At 37.5% G+C, this 24,373-nt stretch overlaps 1 protein-coding gene across 1 annotated transcript; it reads right to left on the bottom strand.

Moving 5' to 3' along the window:
• Window positions 1–4,098: 4,098 nt before the first annotated feature.
• On the bottom strand, window positions 4,099–24,271 carry LOC143691959 (uncharacterized). Its single transcript, XM_077171176.1, has 5 exons — window positions 24,179–24,271; window positions 23,725–23,834; window positions 22,933–23,001; window positions 7,391–7,504; window positions 4,099–6,949 (listed from the first exon to the last, which is right to left on the bottom strand). Exons 1-5 carry the CDS (start codon window positions 24,267–24,269, stop codon window positions 6,935–6,937), a joined length of 399 nt encoding a protein of 132 aa, XP_077027291.1. The 5' UTR covers window positions 24,270–24,271; the 3' UTR covers window positions 4,099–6,934.
• Between the last annotated feature and the right edge of the window lie 102 nt (window positions 24,272–24,373).

Below are 24,373 nucleotides of genomic sequence, written 5' to 3'. Positions count from 1 at the left end.
GAGGCAGTCCTTAGTCTTTCATTCTGAATGGTTTTGGTCCTCTGGATTCTTTTGCACCATGCAACACCACTTAAGGCCAAAGCTCTCAGCCCACATTGATATAAGAAACCCTCTTTTCAGATGTGAACAATGTCTCCAGTTCATTACTGCTTAAGCATAGTCATAGAGGAGAAGAGATTGGTCTTTTTTTTTCCACTCTCAATCCTCTTAACAGGAAGTCTGTAATTTCATAGAATCACAAAATGTTTTGGGTTAGAACAGACCTTAAGACTGTCTAGTTTCAACTCCTCTACCATGTGCAGGGACATCTTTCACTAGACCAGGTAGCTCAGTGCCCCATCCAACCTGGCCTTGAACACTGCCAGGGATAGGGCATCCACGGCTTCTTTGGGCAACTGTTCCAGTATTCCACCACCCTCAAAGTAAAGAATTTCTTCCTAACACCTAGTTTCAATTTCTCGTCTTTCAGAGTGTACCCATTCCTCCTTGACCTGTCACTCCTGTCCCTGTCAGAGAATCCCTCTCCAGCTTCCCTGTAGGCCCCTTCAAATACTGAAAGTGTCTGTGAGGGTTCCACACAACCCTCTCTTCTCCAGGCTGAGCAACCCCCACTTTTTCAGTCTGTTTACACAGGAGACATGCTCCAGTCATCTTACAAACCTCATGACCCTCCACTGGCTTTGCTCTAGCAGTTCCATGTCCCTCTTGTATTGATGACACCAGAGCTGGATGCAGTGCTCCAGGTGGGGTCTCAGCAGAGCAGAGCAGAGGGGTAGAACCCTTCTCTCATCTGCTGGCCAATGCTGCTTTGGATGCAGCCCAGGATTCCCTTGGCTCTCTGGGCTGGGAGCACTCACTGCTGGCTCATGGTGAGTTTTTCATCAGCCACCACCCCCAAGTCCCTCCCCTCGGGGCTGCTCTCAATCACTTCTCTGCCCAGCCTGTGGGTGTGTCTGGGATTGCCCCAGTGCAGGTGCAGGACCTTGCCCTTGGCCTTGCTGAGCTCCCTGAGGTTTGCATGGTCCCACCTCTCAAGCCTGTCCAGGTCCCTGTGGATGCCATCCCTTCCCTATGCTGCCCCACACTTTTTTAGACATCTTTTACTTTCATATTCCTAGGAGAATTCAAATATGTGTTTGGATTTTTATCTATTGGTCATCTATCATTTTTATCTATTGGTCATCTAAATGGATAGATTTGGTCATCTATCGATTTAGATGACCAATAAAAAAAAGCAAAGCAGAATTTACTTGCTCAAATTCAAGATGTGTAATAAATACGAAAGGAAAAAAAAAAAAAGAAATCTAACAAATAATCTGAGAGCACTCAATCACTTGGAAATTATTTTTCTCCCAAGAGGAAATTTAATTCAGAAATTCTTTTTGGTCAACCTATATTAAGACTGGACACTGTTTGAGACTAGCTACTACTGCAGTGAATTGAGGAAAGGTAACCTGCATATGTAGAGCAGGAACCAAAATCCTGTTCAGTACTACCTGGTCATGTTGTTATCACAAGTAAGGCTCTACTTACAAAAATTTCCCTATCCTATTACATAAAACATAAAAAATTATTTATGCATCTTATTCGAAAGTATTTTAAGTACTTTTCTAAACTGAGATCTGATTTACCCTTTTAGTTTAAATACAAATATTTGAAGAATTTCCTGCTATAGTCTTCTGTATATTTTCTACTGCATATAAGATTCTAGTTTGTAATTAATTGTTTAGCATTACCCAAAGCAAACATAATTTATTCATCTCTGAATATATAAAAACTACAAGCATGAATTTATAATATTGTATTCACAGTAACAGCAAAAATATTTGCCCTTCTGTTACCTCATGTTACCTCCTGTTACCTCATTTAGACAAATAGTCTCTTTGGACGGAAGTACAGGGTGAGTAGAGCTAAGGGAGCAGGATTTTGATCTCCTGTGGGAATAAAACCCAAAATAAAAGAGAACAGGGGCCAGGAGAACAAAGATATGGAAAAAGAATCTATTGGAAAGCCACTCAAGGAACCTGTCAATGACAGAGAAACAACCTGTTTAATAGATAGAGTGACTATGAGAGAAGATTTTTTCTATATTCAGTTAGGTGCCAGCTACTTCATTTCCAACAAAACAACAACATTAAAATACTGGTTTTAATTGTAAATATATTTACATATCTTATAGAGAGACTGTAGCAGAGCAGGATTTCTGGGTTCTAGTTTTATGTCCTGTTGCTGGTTCACAAAATACCTTGGAGAACACTACCAATGGACAAATTCAAAAAAAGAAACAAAAATTCCAAGATATACAAGTACATGTATGCTAAATGGCCACAAAAAACTACCTCAGGTTTTTGCTGATCAAATTATTTAAAAATTCTGAAACTGCATCTCTCATTTCTACTGCTATTTCTATACAGCTGAAAATCTTGAAACCTACCTTGCACCAAAGCCTGATTGTGAGGTACAGGTGTGGCATATCCTGAGAGGCTTCTGAAGTAAGCATCTTCTGAGCATGCCTACCATAGACCAGCCTTGTCATGAATCACAACAGCCCCAGAGACTTTCTCCCAGAACCACGTCCAGAGGTTGTGGAAGTACCATAGCCAACATTTTACATAATATCATACTTGTAGATAAGGCACTTGTTCTTGAATTGGGAGATGCAGGTTCACTGCCAGTCTCTTTCTGAGATCTTTCCCACATCTCCCAAGAGTGCATCCAGCACCAACTCAAGGTGAATCTCAGGCTGGAGAACTGTCTGTCATGCCTGCTGAAGCCATACTTCTGTATTGGACAGGAAGAAAGATTCATCGAGAGAGGATAATTTGCAACCCTAATAGTGCTCCTTTTGAAGAGGAAGTCCTGGGTTATTGCCCCAGGGGCTGCCTACACATTTTGCATTTGTAATTCAGTAACATGCATAAATAGTGCTTGAAGCAGGAGCCAGAATCCAGGTTGCTTCCCTTCCTCCTTCCCCCAGCAGGTATGTGTCTCCATCCTTGAGCTATGAAATCATGTTTAACTCTCTGCTTAAAGATTACAAATCTCAAATCAAGATTACAAATCTCAAATCTTTTTCAACATTGAGTCATAGTTACAATAGGAGTGAGAGGCTTTACTTTTTTCTTCCTCTCTTCAAGGCTTGTACATGGGGAAGTTTTTGGGAAATGGAAATGTGATTTTTATTTCCTCAGAAGGGGGGGTTGTGTGTGTGCATGCATGTGTGTGCATTTGTCTTGTTATGTTTTGTTTTGCTTCTTCTCTTAATGCACAGGCTACCCTGACTGTTGTTTAAATGAAGAAAAAAGATGTCTGGATGTTTAAGTACAGAAAGATATAAGAAGTTCTGAAGCCATGAGGACAAGCTCCTAAAACCAGAAGAGAAATAAATTTTCAGAAACATCTTTCTCTTCAGTGTTTTTTATTGTCTGGCGTACATATTCCCCTTGCTGTAAATCACATTTCTGAAACTCCTGGATCACCATGGAGTATACTTTTGTACTGAATCCCAGGTCTGTGAACTCCATTCACAAATGCAAGCAAAGTAATTTGGAGCAGAGTGTATGTGTTTGAAAACAGAACCCCACATTCTGGCACTAAAGTAAAATCACCTTAATTGTAAGAGACTCAGCTTGAGGCATTTGAGCAACAAGAATATTGCCTCTAAAGCCCTGGATCCCAAATGCATTTATCTGTGCAATTCAGGCAAAAGAGTATACTCAATTTTGGTCACACTCAAATGCATTTCTGATAGCTGCATTCTTCTGACAGACTTAAGAACAGTATTATAGACCTCTTTTGCACCTTTACATCTTTGCTTCCTTCTCCCTGCAACACACATCAAATAAGGCTACATTCCAAGCCTCTCTACAAATTTTAAACAGCTGCTATTTCTTTCATTTTCTTTTTCCTTTTCTTTCTTTCTTTCTTTCTTTCTTTCTTTCTTTCTTTCTTTCTTTCTTTCTTTCTTTCTTTCTTTCTTTCTTTCTTTCTTTCTTTCTTTCTTTCTTTCTTTCTTTCTTTCTTTCTTTCTTTCTTTCTTTCTTTCTTTCTTTCTTTCTTTCTTTCTTTCTTTTCTTTTCTTTTCTTTTCTTTTCTTTTCTTTCTCTTTAATGGAAATGTTTCATTCTTTCCCTCCAAATGTGAATCAGGTGAAATTAAATTTCAGTATGCCATGCTGTTCTCTAGGCAGTGAGATTTTAGTATACGATGAATCACCACCACAGAAACATCTGTACCTTATCCCTTTGAAGATTCCATAGGATTCCATGCTTTCTGGTGAAAGCATGTACTAGCATTTGTATATAGACCAAGGTATTCACAAGGTATCAGATGTGAAATTCATAACTCCCTGAAGATAAAACAATCAAATTTTTTGTTTGATGTTCCTGTAATTCCAAGGCCTATCTGACCCTCTATGGCAGCATGAGTTTTGCAGGTAGTATATGAAAAATAATTTGCACAAGTTAACTCTTTATTTTTTTTTTTACTTTTTTCTTTGTCCTGATAGACACAAATACATGATAGAAACTACTGGCTGGATTTTGGTCATAATCATTTGGGATCATCTATATAATTCACACTCATTTGTTACCTCTAAACTGTCTGGCTAATGCAATTATCACTCTGCGGAGAAAAACAAAAAGTGCAAGCCATAGTGTTTGGCTCAGAGACTGATTTGGTGTTAAACCCATAGGTTTGGTTAATTTTCTGTCATTTACAATTACATTCTTTTAATCTCATTCTCTTAAAATGGTCTTGGTCAATTTCACCATGGGATTGAGCAATGCTAGTATGTCAGAAAACTAAGAAGGAAGTATGGACTTTGATAACAGCTAATCAGATGTCCTAGATGCTACAGGATAATGGGTCTCCCAAGGTGCTGAAGTACAGATTTGAGTGCATAAAGGCTCCTGAATTTCTTTCGGTGTCACTCAGTTATATCATCTGAACCTGCTACTATATAAGTGAGTTCTACGGATACTCAGGACTTCTCAAAATGAAACCACAGCATGCATATTCCAGATCCAAATTTTAGCCATCAGTTTTAAAAGATTTTTGAACTATTAAATATAGAAAATTGAATATTTCAAAATGTTAGACTATTTTAAAATGAATTAGCAATTAATTGGTGTATTTAATTGCATTTTAGAGATCCACAGCAAAAGCAATATTTTTAAAAAAATCATTATTACTCAGTGTATCATGGTTATATGCAAAATGTTTTACATAAGAAGAACCGTTTTAATAAATTTTCCAAGATCCCTAAGCAATTTGAAGTATTCTTACTCAGATAACAGTGTTTCTATAATCTTCTGCTGAGCTTCATGAAATGTACTTATATTAATTTCAAATTACCTTCATATTTTAAGAGGCACCTGGAACTACAAGGCTGATGTTGGTGGGTGGCCACCAAAGGTACCAAAATGTGCTTCCATCTTATTTCTGAGTTAGAAGCATTGCTAAAAAAGGTCACAGGGCAAACCACACAGATAAGAGAGATAGATAATTATGCAACTCATTGGATAATGGAGACAGAGGTTGCACTGATGAGGAGTGAGCTCTGCAGTGTCCCAGGGGTTGGGGCACTGGCCCTGCTAGGGGAGTCTGAGCAATGGAACTGCTTCTGCCTGCAGAAAGGAAGCACCTCAGATCAGCCTTTTCCACCTACAGTCAGGTCATGGTGTGGTCAGAGCCAGGCTTTCTGTAGCAGCACATGCAGCAGCAGGACAAGGTGTGTGTAACCTTGAACAGGAGAAGTTCATGCAGGGTTTAAGGAAAACCTTTTTTCCACATTAGTACAATCCAGCAGATGATCTCCTGACAACCCTCCAAGTTGGATTATCCTACGATAGTATGAAAAGACATGCCTACCTACATCCAAGTCATGCAGACTCCAAAATCAGAAAGGAATATCCAGTTGAAAAGAAATAATTCCCTCAAGAAACCTTGAGGGAGCAACCATATCACCACATATCTAGGATGCAGTTGTCAAATGAGAGAAACAGTTAACATGCAGTTTAAAATTATCCTATTGTTCAGATTTACAATTTTTATTTTTTTAGTAGTGACAATAATTCTCAAAGAGACAATAACTAGTACCAGCTAGATTGGTCAAGACAGCAAGGAAAGCCAAAGAAAAACCAAGCCCAAGACAAGACACTTGGAAATATAATAGATAATACCAGCTGGAGCAAGTAAATAAAGCTCTTCAGGGATGTTTTCCATAATCTTTTTCCACCTACAGTGGTTTAGTCAGATCAATTCAAATCCTTGTTTCAAATGGTGACTCCACCCAAACTGCAAAAAGCCTAAAATGCATGACATTAAAGATATACAAATAATGAGTATTTCCACATTTGGACTTCAACCTTAAAGAAACTAATTTTCATTCTTTTTACGAGAAAGAAAAAGGGATTGAGCACATCCCTATAAATATACAGGGCTGGAGCTCCAAATTTACACAGCGCACAAACTCTAGAGTTTGTGTACTTCTCAACCCATCATGCCTGGAAGCTGTGACAATTCATTTATTAATCTCCCCAGCATTCCCCACTTACAGGCTCTGATGGAACGTCAGCCTTAATTGAGAGGCACTTGCCACTGTCAGCAACGTGGCAAGCAGCACCACATGAGCTGATGGGGCAACACGCAGCCACAGCCTACAACAGGATCCCAAACAAAATCCTCATTTTCTATCTGGAAAAAAAGCCAGAACCTGAAGTGTGTAGCCAGAGCCTGTGTGCAGCAAGGGTAGTCTAACATGCAGAGTTGAGTGCATGCAATGTGCTTCACAGATAACGCTGCAAGTTAGCAGAGAGGTCTTCACCTCACACGGCAAAACAATACATGCTGAGTCTTCAGAACATCTGAGAGATAACCTTACTGCTTCCACTCATCACCACCCAATTCTTCTTAGTAATGAACTGGTCAGGATCTAGATATTTCTTTTCTGAAAAAAACCAAACAAACAAACCAGTGAGTCATATTTCTTTTCTTAGATTTTTTTTTTTTTGTTTGGTGTTTCTTTGATGGTTTTTTGGCGGGTTTTTTGGGATATTTTTGTGGTGGTTTTTCATTTGTTTGTTTTGATTTGTTTTTTTTTTTTTTTTGGTGGGGGGTGGGTTATTTATTCTTTTTAGAATCAGACATAGCAAATATAAAAAAATTGAGAGAAATGAAGAAGTAGCACATAAGTGTCACAGCAAGGTAACTGAAAAAAAAAAAAAGAGGATGATGGAAGAGTAAAGCTACAAGGAAAAAGACCACAAAAGCAAAAAGAAATAAAATTGTGCTAGAAGTTGCATGTGAAGTCTAGTTGTAGCAGACCCTCAGACGCACGAGCAATGCTATGAACGACGAAGTGCCATCTACTGGTATATCTTGTACTAACCATGTTGCTTGGAGTCCACCATGGGATTCCACATGGAATGGGAGATCCATGTTTTTCTCTGCCACTGATTTTTTGGTGATTTTGGGTAATGGACCTTGTGCTATAATCTCTCTGCTGTAAAAGGCAGATATTGAGATTTTAATTAACATGTGTGTTTTCACCGGTGCAAAGCTCTTTGAAATGTAGTTGTTGAATGTTCTGCAAGACAAGGAGAAAATTTTGCATGTCCACATCCAAACCCAGCACTTCTGGACAAGATGCTAAAAGATGAAATGTGAGACTCATAAGAAACAGAGAGCAGAAGACAGATGAGGAAAAAGAAAAGAGAAGGTAAAGACCAGTAGGAGTTAAGGAGGAGGAGAATCAATAGAATACAGTGTAAGTGATTAATTGCTAAGGACAATACAATTTAAGCTGCAGTTTTACCAGATGTGTATGTGTTGCTCCAGCTGTGGGAACAGTAGACTCTCCAGATCTTGTTTCTGACACACAATAACTGTGAACTCCATTATGTGCAAATAATAAATCTAAGCAGCACCTCCAACATATGAATGAGCAAGAAAAAGGAGGTCATATTTTCAGAAGTGTTAGCACATATTTGTCAACACCATGCTTAGCTAAATAGCACTAAGGAAGACTACAAGACAATGGTAACACATACACAAAGCAGTATCTGAGCTCACAAATAGATACATGGTTTTGAAACCCCAAATTTAATAGGTAAGGCCCCTAGGGATGGCAGACAAGCAGGGTCTTGGGCAGACTGGATGGGCTTGTTTTGCTGATGTATTTACTGGCTGGTATGTTAATTTTTTCAATGTGTTATAGAGCAGTTCCCAAGTTAGGGTCATGATCCCACTTGGGGCCCACAAGTCTGGAAGTGAAAATGAAAGTGGGGTTGTGACCCTGGAAGTAGGATTGCTAAGGGAAAACTTTGGGAAGCACTGATGTTGTGCTACTAGGTGAGACCCCTACGTGGACGGTATGTTTAATCACTGCTGAGGGACAAAGGTTTTACCAGTGCCTATATTTTTCAGAGTTAAGTCTCATTTCTGACTGATTTATTGCCAGATTCAAGTAAATGTCTCAGGTACATGAAGAGAGATTTTAGAATTACATTCAGAATTTTGAGTATTACATCTTGAAAAGGGCCATAACACAGTAAAGACACATCTACCATCTTCTTTGAAATATCCATTAGTAGCTACAATCTACATATTAGAGCCCTTCTCTCACAATCCTTGGCCAGAAGAAATCACTCTCAGTTTTGCCATTTTTCAGAAGTATGATTACACCACCAGGTCATCATTGTGGCACGCAGCAAGGTCTTTGGTTTTTATTGAACTCTGCTTTGTTACCAGGGAACATGTCCCTCACCACTTATATAATCTTTGGGCAAGGAACAAGTATGTTGGCTAAGAAAAGAGTTACTATGTTAAGAAAAGTACTCAATAGAAAGGGATAACCAGCCTGAAGTCTGACATTCCTTAGGAGAAGTGGCAGATATCTTCTTCAAGAGCATCCTAAGATTGAATCCAGCCCAAATAGCTCCAGTGTAATTTCTGACACCCCACAAGGGAGCTTTGATATGCCAATGAGTTTTGAATAGAAAAAGATCCCTATGTGTGGACAAATGAATTGAGCTCTTAGACTTTTAAGTCATGAAAGTACTTTTGAAGAGTCATGGAAAGTAGATGTAAAGAGTCGCATCTTCTTATTTCTCATGCTCTATGCACATTTATTTCAATCTAAAATTATACTGTGCCAGGAATGCAGCTTTCACTGTGGAGCTGGATAATATTTCTGACTTTCACCTAGAGAAGTATTCTGTAGTCAGTAACAGAACAATTGTAATACTCACCATGCCATTTCAGTAAGTGAAGAGGCATTAACAGATGATTTTTGGCAGCAACATGTCTCTCTTTCCTATTCATTAGTTACTTATGTTGATTTATAACAGGATTAATTATTGATACAAATATTTCCATATCCATATTTTTTATGTCACAAGCAGGGAAAAAGGCATGGCTGTGAATAATCCATAGAATTGTTTATGAAGCACAAATTCCTCAGAGACTATCAGATATCCACCTGGTGTCCCTGAGTGCTGGATTTCACACTTAAACCTCTGAATTAACAGATGTGTACAGTCACAGAGAGGCAGAAAGACCCTTCTTGATACTACATCTGAGGAGGACACTGTTTATTTTCACAAAATGGTGGGGTATCTTGTGCTCGTGAAATTTATTCCAAATTTATACTTCTTGAAATGTTAATAACCAGTACCTGCACAAAATTCAACTCCCAAGTTTTAGTTCCCAAAGCACATCTTAGAAAGACAAGTATACTTATGAAATCAGTTTCCAAAGAGAAAACAGCTACGATATTGAGCAGAAGTCTCCAAATCTGAAAAACATGCTCTTCTAATGTATGCAACCCTATTAAAAATTACATTTTTAAGTTTTGCCTGAACGTTTTGGGAACTGAGATCCAAACATTTGAAATTAACTGAGGAAAATAAAATTTATAGAAGCCATTATAACTAAAACTAAAAATGGTAGATTTCAAAAAAAAGGAACTTCATTTAAAGCTTACCATATTTTAAAAAAAACTACACATTTCAGGTCCTTCCATTTCCTCTATTAGAAGTAGAGATTGTATAATAATATTATATTTTTCTCCACAACTACAGATACTAGAAATATAGGCTTCTATGAAGCAATCATGTTATGCAAGAACTTAGGATTTTCAGAAACAAAACAAAAACAAACATTGAAAAACATGATAAAGTCATTAAGAGTGAGCAAGGCTGCTGCCAAGCAGAGAGGAATTTATTTATTCAGAACTGTGTCCTACGAAACTGAAGTCTTATCTGCATTTAAGAACACCTCTTTTAAATAGTCCCACATAGGGCAAATCATTATCCTCATCTAGAAACGGTAATTCTAGCTTAAACGTGTTTTCAAGGTATATTCCAGTTTTGGCAGTGAAGCAAGGGTTGTATCTTCATCAAGAATGTCAGCATACCTGCATCTTTGGAAAGGTAGTGTAAAGGACAGTTTTCATGACCAAAAAAAATTTTAAAAATTCCATTGCTAGGAAACAGTCATGTCAGTAAAATCTATCTATCTGTATAGACCAGACTGGAGCACACCATTTTTGGAAGTACCACAGAAACCAAGTTGTTATTTAGAATTTGATTTTTTGCAGGGACAAGTAGCCACAGCTGCTTATAAACAGTTTTAATAGCTGTTTTTCACTGCTATAGAAAATCATATAAGAACATACCAAATAATCTTTTATTATAGTCTTGTAAAATATTCAACAGCATGTTTCAAGCCCTCAACCTATGTTTTCACTCTTTATTCTGATGATGCTAATAAACAAAAAAAAAACACCAAACAACATAATATTTTGACATATGTGATCCCCAGAAGGAGAGCTGAATATGTCTGTCACTGTGAAATCTTCATCTTGTCTAATGAAATTAAAATATTTAAAATCAGTTTTTCAGCAACTCATAGAAAAATGCTTGCACAAACTATCTGGATATTGAAACCAAATGAATGTCATTATTTGCAATCATACAATCACTTGCTGTGCTGTCTTGTCTCAGGCAGATTGTGCACTGAATCCTCAAAGGTTCCGTGGGTTTCACAAACCCTGCAAATCACAGCTGAGATCTTTGTTTAAAGCCTCCAATGGGAGAACAAGTGGCTCAACAAAGTAGAGGGCGTGTAACAACTGTTGCTCATGAGGAAGGTCTGACAGATCCACCATTACATTTATTTTTTCCTCTCCCCAGGTTGCAAAGCAGCACTGGTGGCGCTAAGTAAATCTAGGCAGAGGAAGGAGGTGGGTTTTGCCCTTCCACCACTTATGTGAAGGCACGTATCCCTAAACCACTGAGTTCAGTACAGAGAGCTGTGCTGGGGCTTAAGAGCCAGAAAGGGACCCTGGATAGTATCCTAAGGGATACAACAAAACCTGGTAATACTGTATTGATAAGCTCAGCAGGGTCACAGCATAGATGTGAGAGTGTACTGTGAATATATCATCAAGGATCCCGGCTTACTTTTGGCTCAGGCCAACTACCTCTCTTCCACAATTCAAAACTGCATTTCCAGGATCTGCACAGGCCAAGGATCATCCCCAATAAGAATACAGTTATACAGTCAGGAGGAAAAGCCAAATAGACACAGGCTTTGGCTTCAAAGAAGAGCCCATTTTATTCATTCACAGACATACAACATTCAGGTCAGGTTTACACACTGTCTGTGTGAAACACCTCATTTATATGGATCTAGAAATTACTTGTATAACTTGCAACTGATGGAATGACATAAGACAAAGCCACAAATGAGCTGTGCATGATATTCATCTTAATTTTCCAGCAAAGGCAAGCGTGTATCAACCTGAATATGTTCCTTACTCCTTTAAATGTACCAGAGGGATTTTTCTTGGAGAATAAAGGAAAGAGACAGCAGTTAAGTGAATATACTCAATTAATATCTTAATATGCAAACAGTATACAAGCAAAACACTAATAAACAGAAAATGTGCTTGTTATTAAAATACTCAGTAAAAAATTGATTGATTTCAGTAACTTCAGTGAACTTCACAATCTGTGTTTCTGAATAGGAGAAATGCCAGATTTGGAATAAGTAGTTGCCTTATGGAATCTTGGCGTTTTCTCCTGCTCAGAAATGCAAACTCTGAAGTTCAACTGAGCTATGTAAATCATCTTGTCTTATGCTCCTCTTATTAGGCAATTCTGTCTTGATATTCTGAGTAATGAACTACATAACACAGTCTCAATGGTACGTGGAATCAACATGTTACTTCAAGAGCAAAGGACTTTCAGTAAAAAATTGCTTAGAATAATTTCTTTCATCCTTAAATTAAAGAGCTGCTGTCTGCACAAACATAGCTAGACAGACTGAAGCAAGGAATGAGAAGGAATGAAGCGCTATTGGACACACCTCATGGGTTCTTGATATTACTAGGAATATTCCAGGTGCATAGCTCAGTCTGAGATGCTATCTACACTATGGGATGTGGGCAGATAATTCACATTTCCTTTCTTGTGTGTCACTGATCTGTCTGCACAAAAACAGGTTATCCAACTTCCTGAGCAAAAATAAATCATTAAGCTCTATTTTAGAAAAGATTACAGGAATTTTGTCAAGGTTAAAGCAAATATCAAAATAGAAAAAGAAAGGAAAAAAAAAAGGAAGAGTGCATGACAAAGCTAATTAAAATAGCTTTGGATAATGCTAAAATAGATGGACTACTAGTCCTAGGTAACAAATAAGAGGAGCTAAATCACAGATGTTTATGTGCCTTTTTTTTTTTTTTTTTAATTTCATAAAGGTGGTTTTCCAGCACAGAATTGATTAAAAGCTACCTGCTTGGAGCATCCTTGTGGAAAGAAAAGCACTCTGGTTTTACACAAGTAACTAAGCAGAGTCAAAGCTATTGCCTTGCTACTTTCAGAGCAGTATGATAATTGCATTTTCTTCATTAGGATTTTGCAGGCGTAGTTAGCAGGAAGTAGTTGATTCACTGAGGTAAAAAGAACCCAAACAAAACAGAAATTAGTGAAGATACAGCTTTTGAACCTTCACTTCAAAGCCAGCTGGAGAAATCTGCACCTGATTTGAGCATCTGGGTCAACCTAGGAACTCTGTGCAGTATTAGTCCTCCACCGGTGAAAGATGCAGTCCCCTTGTGTGCACAAAGCCTGGTGTTCCACTGAAAATCCATTCTCTTGCAATAAAAGCTCTCTGATTTTTCTCTCGGAAGAACATTCTGTCTTGGGTAGAACTGTTTGAGAGTCTCAGCCACCACCACTTTGATGGCTTTAACTTAGGATTTACACTGCAAAGGAAGTGGGCGATCAGCCTTGGCAAAGGTGAAATCCCAACTTTAGAAATATAAAGGTAACCAATTAGAAAGGCACGAGAAAACTACAAAAGGTGACTTGCAAAATAGTTGCATTTCTGAGGCTAATTTTAGGAGGGCAGTTTGCTAAGATCCATAAATTAATCCAGCAGCCCTAACTGCAACTGAAGAAATCTGTCAAGAAATTATCTTACCTGTCAAGAAAATATCTTACCTTAAAATTAAGTTTTGATCTAGCTTACTTGGCCCATGCATGGAGGAAGAGAAGGCTGTTCCATATTCCTGTCGACACAAGGATTTGTAGGCCAGTTGCCTTTTTTTAACACCATCTTTATTTCCATCAAGGTACCTAGACTGCATGTACACCTTTAAAAGAAGTGTACTACAAAAACCATAATTCTGTAGGGTTTTAGTGCCTATAAAGTTTGTAAGAGGTCTTCAAGTCCTTCTTGGACAGGTTACATGACAATTGTATTCTAATTCTGGAAACCTATCATCAAGAACTGGTGAAAGGGACATCAAGCACCTACAGTATTACAAAGAAATACATTTTTCCTCCAAATATTTCCATGGGATGATATGGAAATAAAAAGACCTTTTGTGATTCCTTTCTACTGACTCCTCTCCACCTACTTTTGCTATAAAAAGGAGGATGCCAGAAAAAAGCATGACTTGGTGAATTGTGAAAAAGGGAATGAGTAATACAAACCTAAGAAATTGGATTAGACTAGAACCAACTTCCAATAAAAACATTCCCTAGAAAGTCTGAGTTTGGAGCTTATTTTTACATCTAAGCATTTAAACTTTCACTGATACTTACAGTTTCAGAAATCCCAATGTCGCATTTTTCCATTAGTAAGCAAATTTTAGTTTCTGACTTACAGCTTTCAGCTGGTTGACATAGTGAGAGAAGAAGTGAATGACATTCTGGAATATCTCTACCTTGTAATTCTTGGTCTTTAAGACCCGGGTGAAAAAGCTTCCATGAGGCTTCCCTATAGATAAGATTATTATTTATAATGACAACCTCTGATCAGACATAGCATTGCACACATTTAAAAATATACAACATATTTTCTCAAAAAGGAAATTAAACAGAGATAATCCACTTGGGCATCAGCAAAAATCATGCCATGACACCATAAGGGAAATTTGTAGTTTGCTAGAAGAAGGTGGGGATTACCAGAAAGATGATAAGGCAGGTAAAGAAAAAAAAAACCAAACAAATGGAGGGAAAATGAGATAGTCACAAGTGGTACCAAGAAATAAAATATCCCACCTAAGTACCTGAGTGCTTCTTTACCATCTTGTTTAATATATTTGTCAACTTTACCTTGAAACAAAATCCAAGTTAACAGATGCTGACAGTAAACGTTAGGATAGATGCTAGTAGTACAGATAGAGACACAGATACAACCCAGGAAGAATTACATGACCATGATTAATTGGCTAGTGAAAACAGACAAAAGAATGAGACTACAGGTGAGGAACAACTAAAAGTTTGAACCTTCACTTAGCGTGAAGGTTCAATAGTGTGATATGACAAACTTCAAGACAAACCCAATCCCAGGACAAGATACAAAGAGCAATGAAGCTCGTGAACAGACTTCTGTTAGAAGCAAAGAAGCAAAATAAGTCCAGATCATCTTAAGACAGAAGTTTATCAAAAAAGTTATGTAATATAGTTGTCTAAAGTAGGAGGAGATTAGGTGTACCAAAAGATTCTTTTTAATCCTATATACTCTTGGTTAAAATGACCAAAACATTTTGACACTATTTCCAAAACTGTGATTTACAAGGACGATAACCTGCATTCAACAACTTTATATTAAAATTTATTTTCTTGTTCCAGTTTTTCATGTTGAGAAGCTATCACTGCAAAACCTTTAAAGCATTCCAGGAAAGAAGTTGAACACAGAAATCGAAGCAGTGATAGAAAGTTTTAACCTGATGAGACAACAGCCAAAACATAATAAGTATGTGAAAGAAACCATGGGCTTGGCCTTTGCAGGGAGACCTTAAAGACTAAAAGGAGTGATGAAGAAGGTCATAAAGATAATTAATCAATGCAAAATTCAAAATAATTTATATAAGCATTCCTGAAATCCACCCTGCTCCTCCCCCCTCCATTTTGTAGCAAATGGTAACAATTAAACAAAGGTTAGTACCAATATAGAAGGTTCTAGGGGTTTATCAGATATATAATTTTCCTTCTGGAAAATCAAACATTGCTCATTCTAAAACTACAGAAATTGTGAATACAGTGTATGGACTTCATAAGTTGGAATTTTTCCAAGAATATCCCTAAAAATTGAAATTCAGAAACATGTAAAAGCATGCTTCCACATTGTTGTCTGTGTTCCTAAAGACAGAAAACTAAGAAAAGGGAAAACTCCTTCTCTATTTTCACTGTACTTTAGGAATCTAGTTGTTTTCTGAAGTGCAAATTGCAACTTTGTCAATAAAGGGGATATATTTCAAGAAACTGAAAAAGTTTGCATTTGTTTTTTCCAATATATAAAATATGGCAAGTTTTATTTAAATCTTCTTCTGAAAGTTGTAATTTTTTTTGCAGTTGTTTCCTTGTTTTTTGAAGGGATTTTTTAGGTCATTGGAATTAGAGGCCTCAATTCAGTGAAGTATATTAGCACATTCCAAGTTTCTTTAGGGCTATGAATAGCTCAATTGAATGCATGAAGGACTCTATATAATATCAATGTCAAAAATAGATCTTGATTTTAAACATATATGAGGCAATATTACAAAGTATTTTACATTAATATCTGTTAAAAATGCATTTGGTTTTCAATATGGTAATATAAAAAAGTTAATATAAATTAGGAATACATTGAATAACTAAATATGAGGCTAAAGGACTTCCTTGAAATTGTTTGCTGTCAGATACTACTTAAACAGTTGTTACACATATTAACTAAAATAATCTTTGTGAACAGATATAATTTTTTTGTCATTTCTAAGATTCATCTGAATTCGAGATATGAGACATAAGATGAAATTTGAAAATTTTGCTAATGTCTCAATTTTTTTTCTGGGAGCCTTTGTTGTCATTCAGAATGCCAGTGGTCCTCTCTAGACCACAGAGATTCAATGGAAAACCTTTATTATTATGTCCATTTTGTTCATAAATGTACTCTTTTATTTCATCTTGCGCTCTCTTTTCAGAACAACTATCCTCCCTCTTCAAAAAGGAAAACCCTAATAGCACTTTCCTCCAGTGAATTCCAGTAAAAGGAGGCAAGCAATAATAGTATGGATTAACAGGCATTAAAATGAAACCATATGGAAACATGGGCAGAGGATTTGAGCAGGAAAAGTACTGTTTAAAAATTAATCTTTATGTCCTTAAAGGGATTGTTAGGAGCATTGCAAAAGTTCTGAAAACTCTTAATTCAATGCTGCTACAAAGCCCGTGTTCTGAAAAAGTAAAACAATGTTTATGTTGTGAGACTGGCTCCTCTTAGAATGACAGCCTGGGAAATACACTTTGTGACCTAAATCTAAACTAACAAAAGACCTTGAAGAACACTTATTGTATCTGTCATTTAAGTCACAATTTCTGTGATCGCTGACATGTACATGTGAACAGGGAATTTATTACATTCCTATAATACTACTATCCTTAATCTTTTTATGAGGAAAATAGAAAATGAGGAAGAGTCTCCACTGTGTGACATGGTAAATAAAGTAAAAAGAAAGAAATATGAGAGCTACAGTTGTATTTAGCCTGTCGTTTATCAGATGGGGAGAAAATTTAACTTAAATCATAATTTTTAAATATTTAAAATTACAATTTTCTGCCTGCTTTTCACAGCACTTCATTGATATAAAATGGAAAATACATGAGAAAAGTAGTCTGAAAGAAGGGGAGTTTTAATGATACTTCCCAAACTGACATGAAGACTACAGAGGCACAAGACGGATTACAAGTCTTTTTGATGAACTGTCTCTCATTTAAACTTGTTTCTGCTTTCCTCATGGAATGGGATAATCTCTCCAAAATGAATTTTTAAAAAATAATTACTCAAAGGAAGAAAATTGCTAGTGTAAGACTTAGAGGCCAGAAAAAGCATGGGAAGAAAGGTAAGGAAAGTGATAATAAATAAATTGATACAATAAGAAAAGAACTAGTAAGAGGTAAATTCACAAGCCAATTAATCTACTAAATGCTTAACTGTGTCATTGGAGAGCAGGAAGAGAAAAAGTAATGATCATACCGTTTCCATGAAAGAGCCTTGCTTTAACAACAAATGGATGAGTTCAAGCTCTCCAATTAAATCTTGACATGTTAATATCTGACTCAAAAGGCACAAGTATGACTGACTTTGCCATCCAGATCAGTTAAAACTAAACTCAACAGGGACACTGAACTGAGTTGAAGAGACCTATCTGTGTATAACAGTCTCTGTTTCAGATGAAATATGAATTTATTTCCGTGGGTTTTCCTTCTGTTGAATACAACTGGTTTTGGTGAAAACATTCAAAAGCCTCCTTTTTCAAAGCAGCCAGAGTTATTCAGTATCTACCTGTAGTTGATTCCATTCAATAAATAGGCAAGTTGAAGGGAGAGACTCTCTGCAGTGATCAAATTTCTCACAGAGCAGTGGTACTCTTAACCTTGTAAAAAAATGAGTATAAAATGAGTTTATGCATCCAAATGAAGATCAGATCAGTAAGAGAAGAGCTTTAAATTGCCCAGAGTAAAGGAAAGGAAATGAAGTCACAAATTAGATTAAAAATGTTGGTTTCAATACAATTCAGTACCTTTAAATAAATTAATAATTAACAAAGTAAAATTCCTAATAATTTATTTTCCTAAATTTTCAAATGCAGGTATTTATTTAGTTTACTTATGATTCCCATTTTTGTAAAGAATCAAAATCCTTTACATATAAATATAAATCTTATAGATATAAGGGATATACAGAATATAGAATGTATATCAATAGATACAAAACTAGATGTAATATAGCTCTATAGTATATATTAATAGAATATATATCTCATAGATATAAATAAATTACTACTTTTCACCAATATATCAAGAAACATTTCCTAATTTTGCATGAAAGAGAAACAGAACTCAGAAAAATGGGACTTCTGCTCCACTCCACATATTATTATAAAATATAGTGTTTCCAGCAATATTACAGAACAGTGATTTAAAATTCTTTTATTCCACATTAACCAGTTTAATTCATGGGTTTTTTTTATACTAATACCATGTAGTATTTCAGAAAGCCTCTAAAATCTCATCATCTGAACTAGGCGGTTCAAAAACTATGCAAAATGTCAGGTAAAATTTCTATAACACTTAGCAACAGAGAAATCTTTCTTGCAGCATGAACTACAAGGACAAGGGAAGTCATACTATGTCAAGACTGGAGGGAATCATTTCCTGAAGACTTAATTTTCCAGGAACCTCACAAAAAGCTCAGAAGGAAGAATGACTATCATTATCAGTAAAGGAATGTCTGATCTGGACAACTAAAAGGACTAGGATCTTTAACAACTGTTTTACTTTTATTATTCTAAGACTTTTCCACTAACAAATACCACCATACCTAGGATCTTTCAAAAATCATATGAGAAGGCAGATGGCTATAAAAATTCAAAGACTGAAATCTGTTTTACCTCCAGTTAAAGAAAAAAAAAGAAAGAAAGAAAGAAAGAAAGAAGACATAGAAATTACCCTACAGATGTTAATAATTGTCTGGGGTGGGAGTCGGGGAATGGGAAGGCTGGCTTCTAAGTAAACAATGCAAAAAAAGACAAAGAGGTCCCTGCTGATGTACAACAATAAAAGCAGTTTTCTCAGCAGTGTCAGCTTAGCAAGCCTGAGGGTCTGTATTTTAAACCCCAGTGGCCTGACGTCACTCACCCTGATGGTGTGTGTGAAGGAAGCTATCTCTCTGCAATGACCGACCTGAAAAGTGTTTTCAAAGCCCAGTGGGCTAATGTCACTCATACCGACGGTGGATGGTGGGATCTCTCAGGGTGGCAGCCTGGGGGAAGTGAGCTGCAACACCAGCAGCCGACCATCACTCACTCTGATGGCAGGGGGTCAGCTGGGATTCTTTGGTGGCCTCCCGGGCAATAGTTAAAAAGAAGATTTTGGTTCACATGTCAATGTCTAACTTGAAAGCAGCGAGTATAAAAAGTGATTTTTTTCTTTTCTCTTTTTTTTTTTTTTTTTTTTTTTAAATTGTGTTTCACTAGTGGCAGCAGTGCAGCCAGGAAGGGGAGTTTCTCTGCTAGGACGTCTGATTGCATGTGAAGCTTACAATGGGGCTGGCTCTGCCTGGTTTTAATTTTTTTCTCCTGTATGAGCTGAGATATTTTATTCCCCCATACCAAAGGGGGAGAAAAATTAAATCCAGACAGCTCCAACTGCACTTTACATCTCATATGCAATCAAACAGACTTTGAGAATACCATCAGCTTTTTTACCAACCTGCCTGCCATATAGAGAATGTAAATAAATACAAAAATCCCAAAACATCATGTTCTTATGCTAACTCATCCTGTAATGCAGAAACTGACATTTGGGACAAATTCTCCCATTAAATTTACCCTGGCACCTAAAGCGTTGTAAGGTTTGCAAAGGATTACATAGGAATAGTCTCTGTCCCTTGCAAATACTTAAAAAACCCTACAAGCATAAGTGCAGCTGATATTTCATCAGCAAAGTAAATTATTTGGGACAGAATGAAGCTAAAGAGTCACTACTTACAGAGAAAGCTCTTTAAAAAGATAAAATTTTCAAAATAAAATTCTAAACCAAAAACATAGTATTTTAAAAACTAAAATTCTAAAACAAAAACATAGTATTTTAAAAACTAAATCCTATGAAAGTAAATTAATTATTTATTCTGTGTTAAACTGTCATGCTTAGTTGTCTGAAGGGTAGAATCTAGAGATATCCAACACTGAAATCATAGCTTCTGTATGTAAAATCAATGCAACCTACAAATAAAATGGAACGGGGAATTCATGCAGCTCTAGACAATATAATCAGCTTTCTTGTATTTTGGATCCCTTTTCACCAGTTCTTTGCCCCATTAGACTGTCGAGATTGAGACGGATGCTTTTGTTTCCTACATAGTTCCTCTGTGCCACCCAGTAGAAAACAAACTAATCCAAAGCAACAATACATTAAGGAATAGCTCAAGAGTTCTGCTGATCACTGCTAACTGTAGTTTACTTGAGACTGTGAAATTATTTCTACCAGAACTGGTTTGTTTGTGCATGAAGTAAGGCTGTGCAACCTCAGCCTAGCAGAAAAAAAACTAAAAAGTTAAATTTTGCTCCCCGATTTTCGCAATGTGTGCAGCTCACATATGTGAAAAGAAAACATTACTCTAACTCTCACAGTTAAGCTAATAAGCTTTCTCATAGAGTGAGACAATAGGAACTGTGAGCATACTGTACAGCACAATAAGTGCTGGCACATGAACTGTTTCAGTCTTGAGGGACAGTGCTTCACAGTATATCAGTGACAGAAGATCAGCTTGCAGCCAGAATTATGAATGAAAAGTTTAAGCCTTCGTGAAAGTACTGACTTCAAGTGATAGTTCTGCAGTCACCTCAAAAAAATTGCACTGAACTATTTTGAGGAATATGGCATTTAACACTCCATTTTCTAAGACTGCTATGCACAAAAATTCAGTAGTTTAACCTAAGACATGATGATTCAAAAAGGTGTTGTATTATATGTCTGAATACATTTACACAAATTTAAGCCAATCAGATAAAATAGTACACATTTAACCTGTGTAGGAGTATCTTATAGGTCTGCTTATAAACCTGGGCTAGTAGTGGGAGACAGAAAAATTCACGTCTCTCCCTTTCTCAGGCACCAGACTGCAAGGGACTGTTGGTGCATATTAATTTCACGGTAAACTGTGTGCTTGGAATTGCCACAAATGCTGTTTCTGGACAGCTATAGTTATTTGTTTTGAAATAGTCTCTCACCATTTTGTGACTACTATACAGAAATACTTAATCAACAACTGCTATGGTTACATTTAAATTAGTAAATAAACAGTCTAAGGATCCTTTTGTACCCCTGATGCAGCTCAGCTTACATGGCACAGCTCACATCCGTGGAGCTAAACTCTTTCTCCTCTTCTCCCCTACTCAAAAAAAAACAACCCAAAACCCAGAAAGGCCTCATCCACACGGCTTATTAGGAACAGTCCCAGGCCCATGCTCATTCCCAGACTGTGCTCAGACATTGTTTGGGATGGTGCTAATTAGTCAGGGTCAAAACGGTTCCAGGGGCTGTGCAAGCAATTAGCAGCACGTTCACTTGCACACATGCTCAAGCCCATCAGTTGTGATCTAACACAGGACCATCCTGTCCCTGCAGCTGCCAAAAGCAGCTCCTGAATTTGGCACCCTCCTTTGGCAGATTCAGTTCATAACGTGGCAACTTAAAGTTCCAGCTGCCATGTGCTACCTCTGTCCTTTCCCCAGCCAGAGGAGATGCAGCAGGGAGGGCAGGAGTCTGAAGAACGGGGTTTAACGAAACACAGGAGCGTTCACACAGTGCCCAAACCACTGGTTTCCTCTCTAGCAGGAAGAGAGGACACAAAGCTGGATCTGCCCAAAAGATCTTCAGCTGAGCTATGATAATCTGTCAGCTGATAGACAGACTCAGACAATTTACCTCAGTTCACAATGGAGCCCTCAAAGGCAACTGGCTTCACCAAACCACTGGTGCCTTTATTAAAGGCTATAAAATCTTCCCCAGCTTACAAAAAAGACTCTTCCTGGCTGAAGCACCATATGAGAAAAAGTTTGGATTAGATGAAGTAAATCTGAGTTGGTGTGAATGCTGCCATCATTCATGCACTGGACAAAGACTTTGGAAGAGAGAAAAACTAACAAATTTTGTGAGACGCAGATATTCTTGCTATGCTTCTCTGCAAGTGACTGAAGCTTTGATGTGAGAGACATGCATTATTAGGCTGATAACTAGTACAGCTGTGAAAAAACCATCCCAAATAAATGTGGGAAGCAGTTTTTCAAGTCTTTCCTTCAAATTCATTGGACAAAAACTGCTAGGGTCAGAAGTCTGGGGTTTTCCCACCTGCATTAAACAAAAGACTCCAGTTCACTATGTCAATGAACTGTTGCAATTCATCATTACTATAAAATTACTCCTGTTATCTGTCTTACTACATCTGACTTTAAACATACTCACTAACAATTGAAAAATTAATTTTAAGTACTTACATCTGCAAACCCACCAATGTTTTTTGCTTTACTCCTTTTTCTGCAGCATTGTTTCTGTTTTGAAAGGGAGAAAACAGCATACTTTCATTTCCCCATAAAACAGAAGTATTTGATGGGAAGAAAGAATAGAAAATTACACATTTTACAGTGGAAAGTTTGGATAAGATGACTTGCAACCATCTAATGCAAGGACTATGAAATAATGGCTCTAGGTCTGACATTTCATTAGGACTATATAGTGTATGGGTGTTGCTCTGAAAATTAATGTTCTGTTGATTTGATACTGCAGAAGACATTTGCTGAAAGTTTGTTTAGCTTTTCATTCGAACTATTTTTCAGTCTTCCTTCATTTAGAGCAAGAAAATGTTGAATTTACTCACTTGTGCAGAATTTTTGTATCTGACCCTGTCAAACTCTGCTGTCAAAATCAAGCACAAGGCTTGCTTCTCCTGGAGCAAAGCAGAAACAATTAGTCAAAACCAACATCCCCTTCTGTACAAATTTATTAGCTTTTTTAAAATATTCTAAATATTTTATCTTTTTAAAGTAAAATCAAAGCTGAAACTTCATTTGTTTTTTTTTTTTTAGCGGTCATCAGATTTTTAATATAAAAATAGTTAGAGTAATTTCAAGAATACCATCTATTTTCACCATCAGAACCAGAAACTTTTCAGTTCTTCACAATGTTGCAGATCCTCCTCTAACACTGCTTCTGCACCATGTGTTTTTGGAAACTTTATGTCATTTGAGCTTTTGGCACTAAACAGAATCATACTTGACTTCTGATTTATAGCCATCTGTCTTCTTCAGCCGTGTACACAGAACCCTCATTATTGTAGGGCACGAGTACTGTTATTTACTTCCAGTTTACAGTTAATGCATTATAAATATGACTCCACTTCAAGAGACCAGCAGTTGTGTCAGTCTTCCTTGCTTTAATATAGGAGGTAAAGCTGGAATTGGTTTAAAAACAGAAAAGAACTCCTGAAAGTGCCACAGTACATTAGAGGTTTCCTTATCTCAGCAAACTAAGAATGTGAATCCATTTCAGACAGCAAATCCAAGAAGTATGCTTTTAGCAGGTGCAAGAAGATGTACCAACACTTTCATATCTTTGTACAGAGTGCACCACTTTGTCAGCAAAATATGAGAAAAAAAGGGGCCAAAATTACCTGATCCCACAGCTTCTGTGCCCAGGACGGAGGGCTCCAGGCACAGGGGACCAGCCAGCCCAGACACCTGCCCTCCCTGGGGCTTGTCCTGCCATCCAGAGTCACAGAATCTGCAAGTTAAGGGTTTGAACAGATCTTAAAGATCATCTAGTCCCAATGCCCCTGCCATGGGGCAGGGACACATCTCTGGTTCCATAGTCCAGGTTTCTGAAGGCTTTATATTCAACCCGGCTTTGAACACTGCAAGGATTAGGGAGTCCACAATCTGACCCCGGCAACCTGTTCCAGTGTCTCGCCACCCTCACAGTAAAGAACTTCCTTCTAATAGAGAACCTAAATTTCCTGTCTTTCAGCTTCTGCCCATAAAGAAGATGGCGTCACAACCAACGCTGCCAGAAAATATTTCTGGGCCAAACATGTATCTGAGAAAAAGGAGCGCCTGCACCCCAAACACCTGAGTGTCTCCTTCCTGGACCTCCGGACATCAGTTCTGCCTTCCCACCAGGCCAGCAGTGCCTTTCTCTCCTGCCTCGGCCGAGCCCCATCCCCATCGCTCCCTGTCCCAGCCCCGTTCTCTGCCCCCTGTTCTCTGCCCGCCCTTCCCGCCGCCTCTTCCCACCGCCTCTTCCCGCCGCCTCGTTCCGCCCTC

The sequence above is a fragment of the Agelaius phoeniceus genome, chromosome Z, assembly GCF_051311805.1.
Source record: "Agelaius phoeniceus isolate bAgePho1 chromosome Z, bAgePho1.hap1, whole genome shotgun sequence".
NCBI classification, from domain to species: domain Eukaryota; kingdom Metazoa; phylum Chordata; class Aves; order Passeriformes; family Icteridae; genus Agelaius; species Agelaius phoeniceus.
Note: the sequence above shows the minus strand (reverse complement) of the source record. Positions and strands in the feature narration are given on the sequence as shown.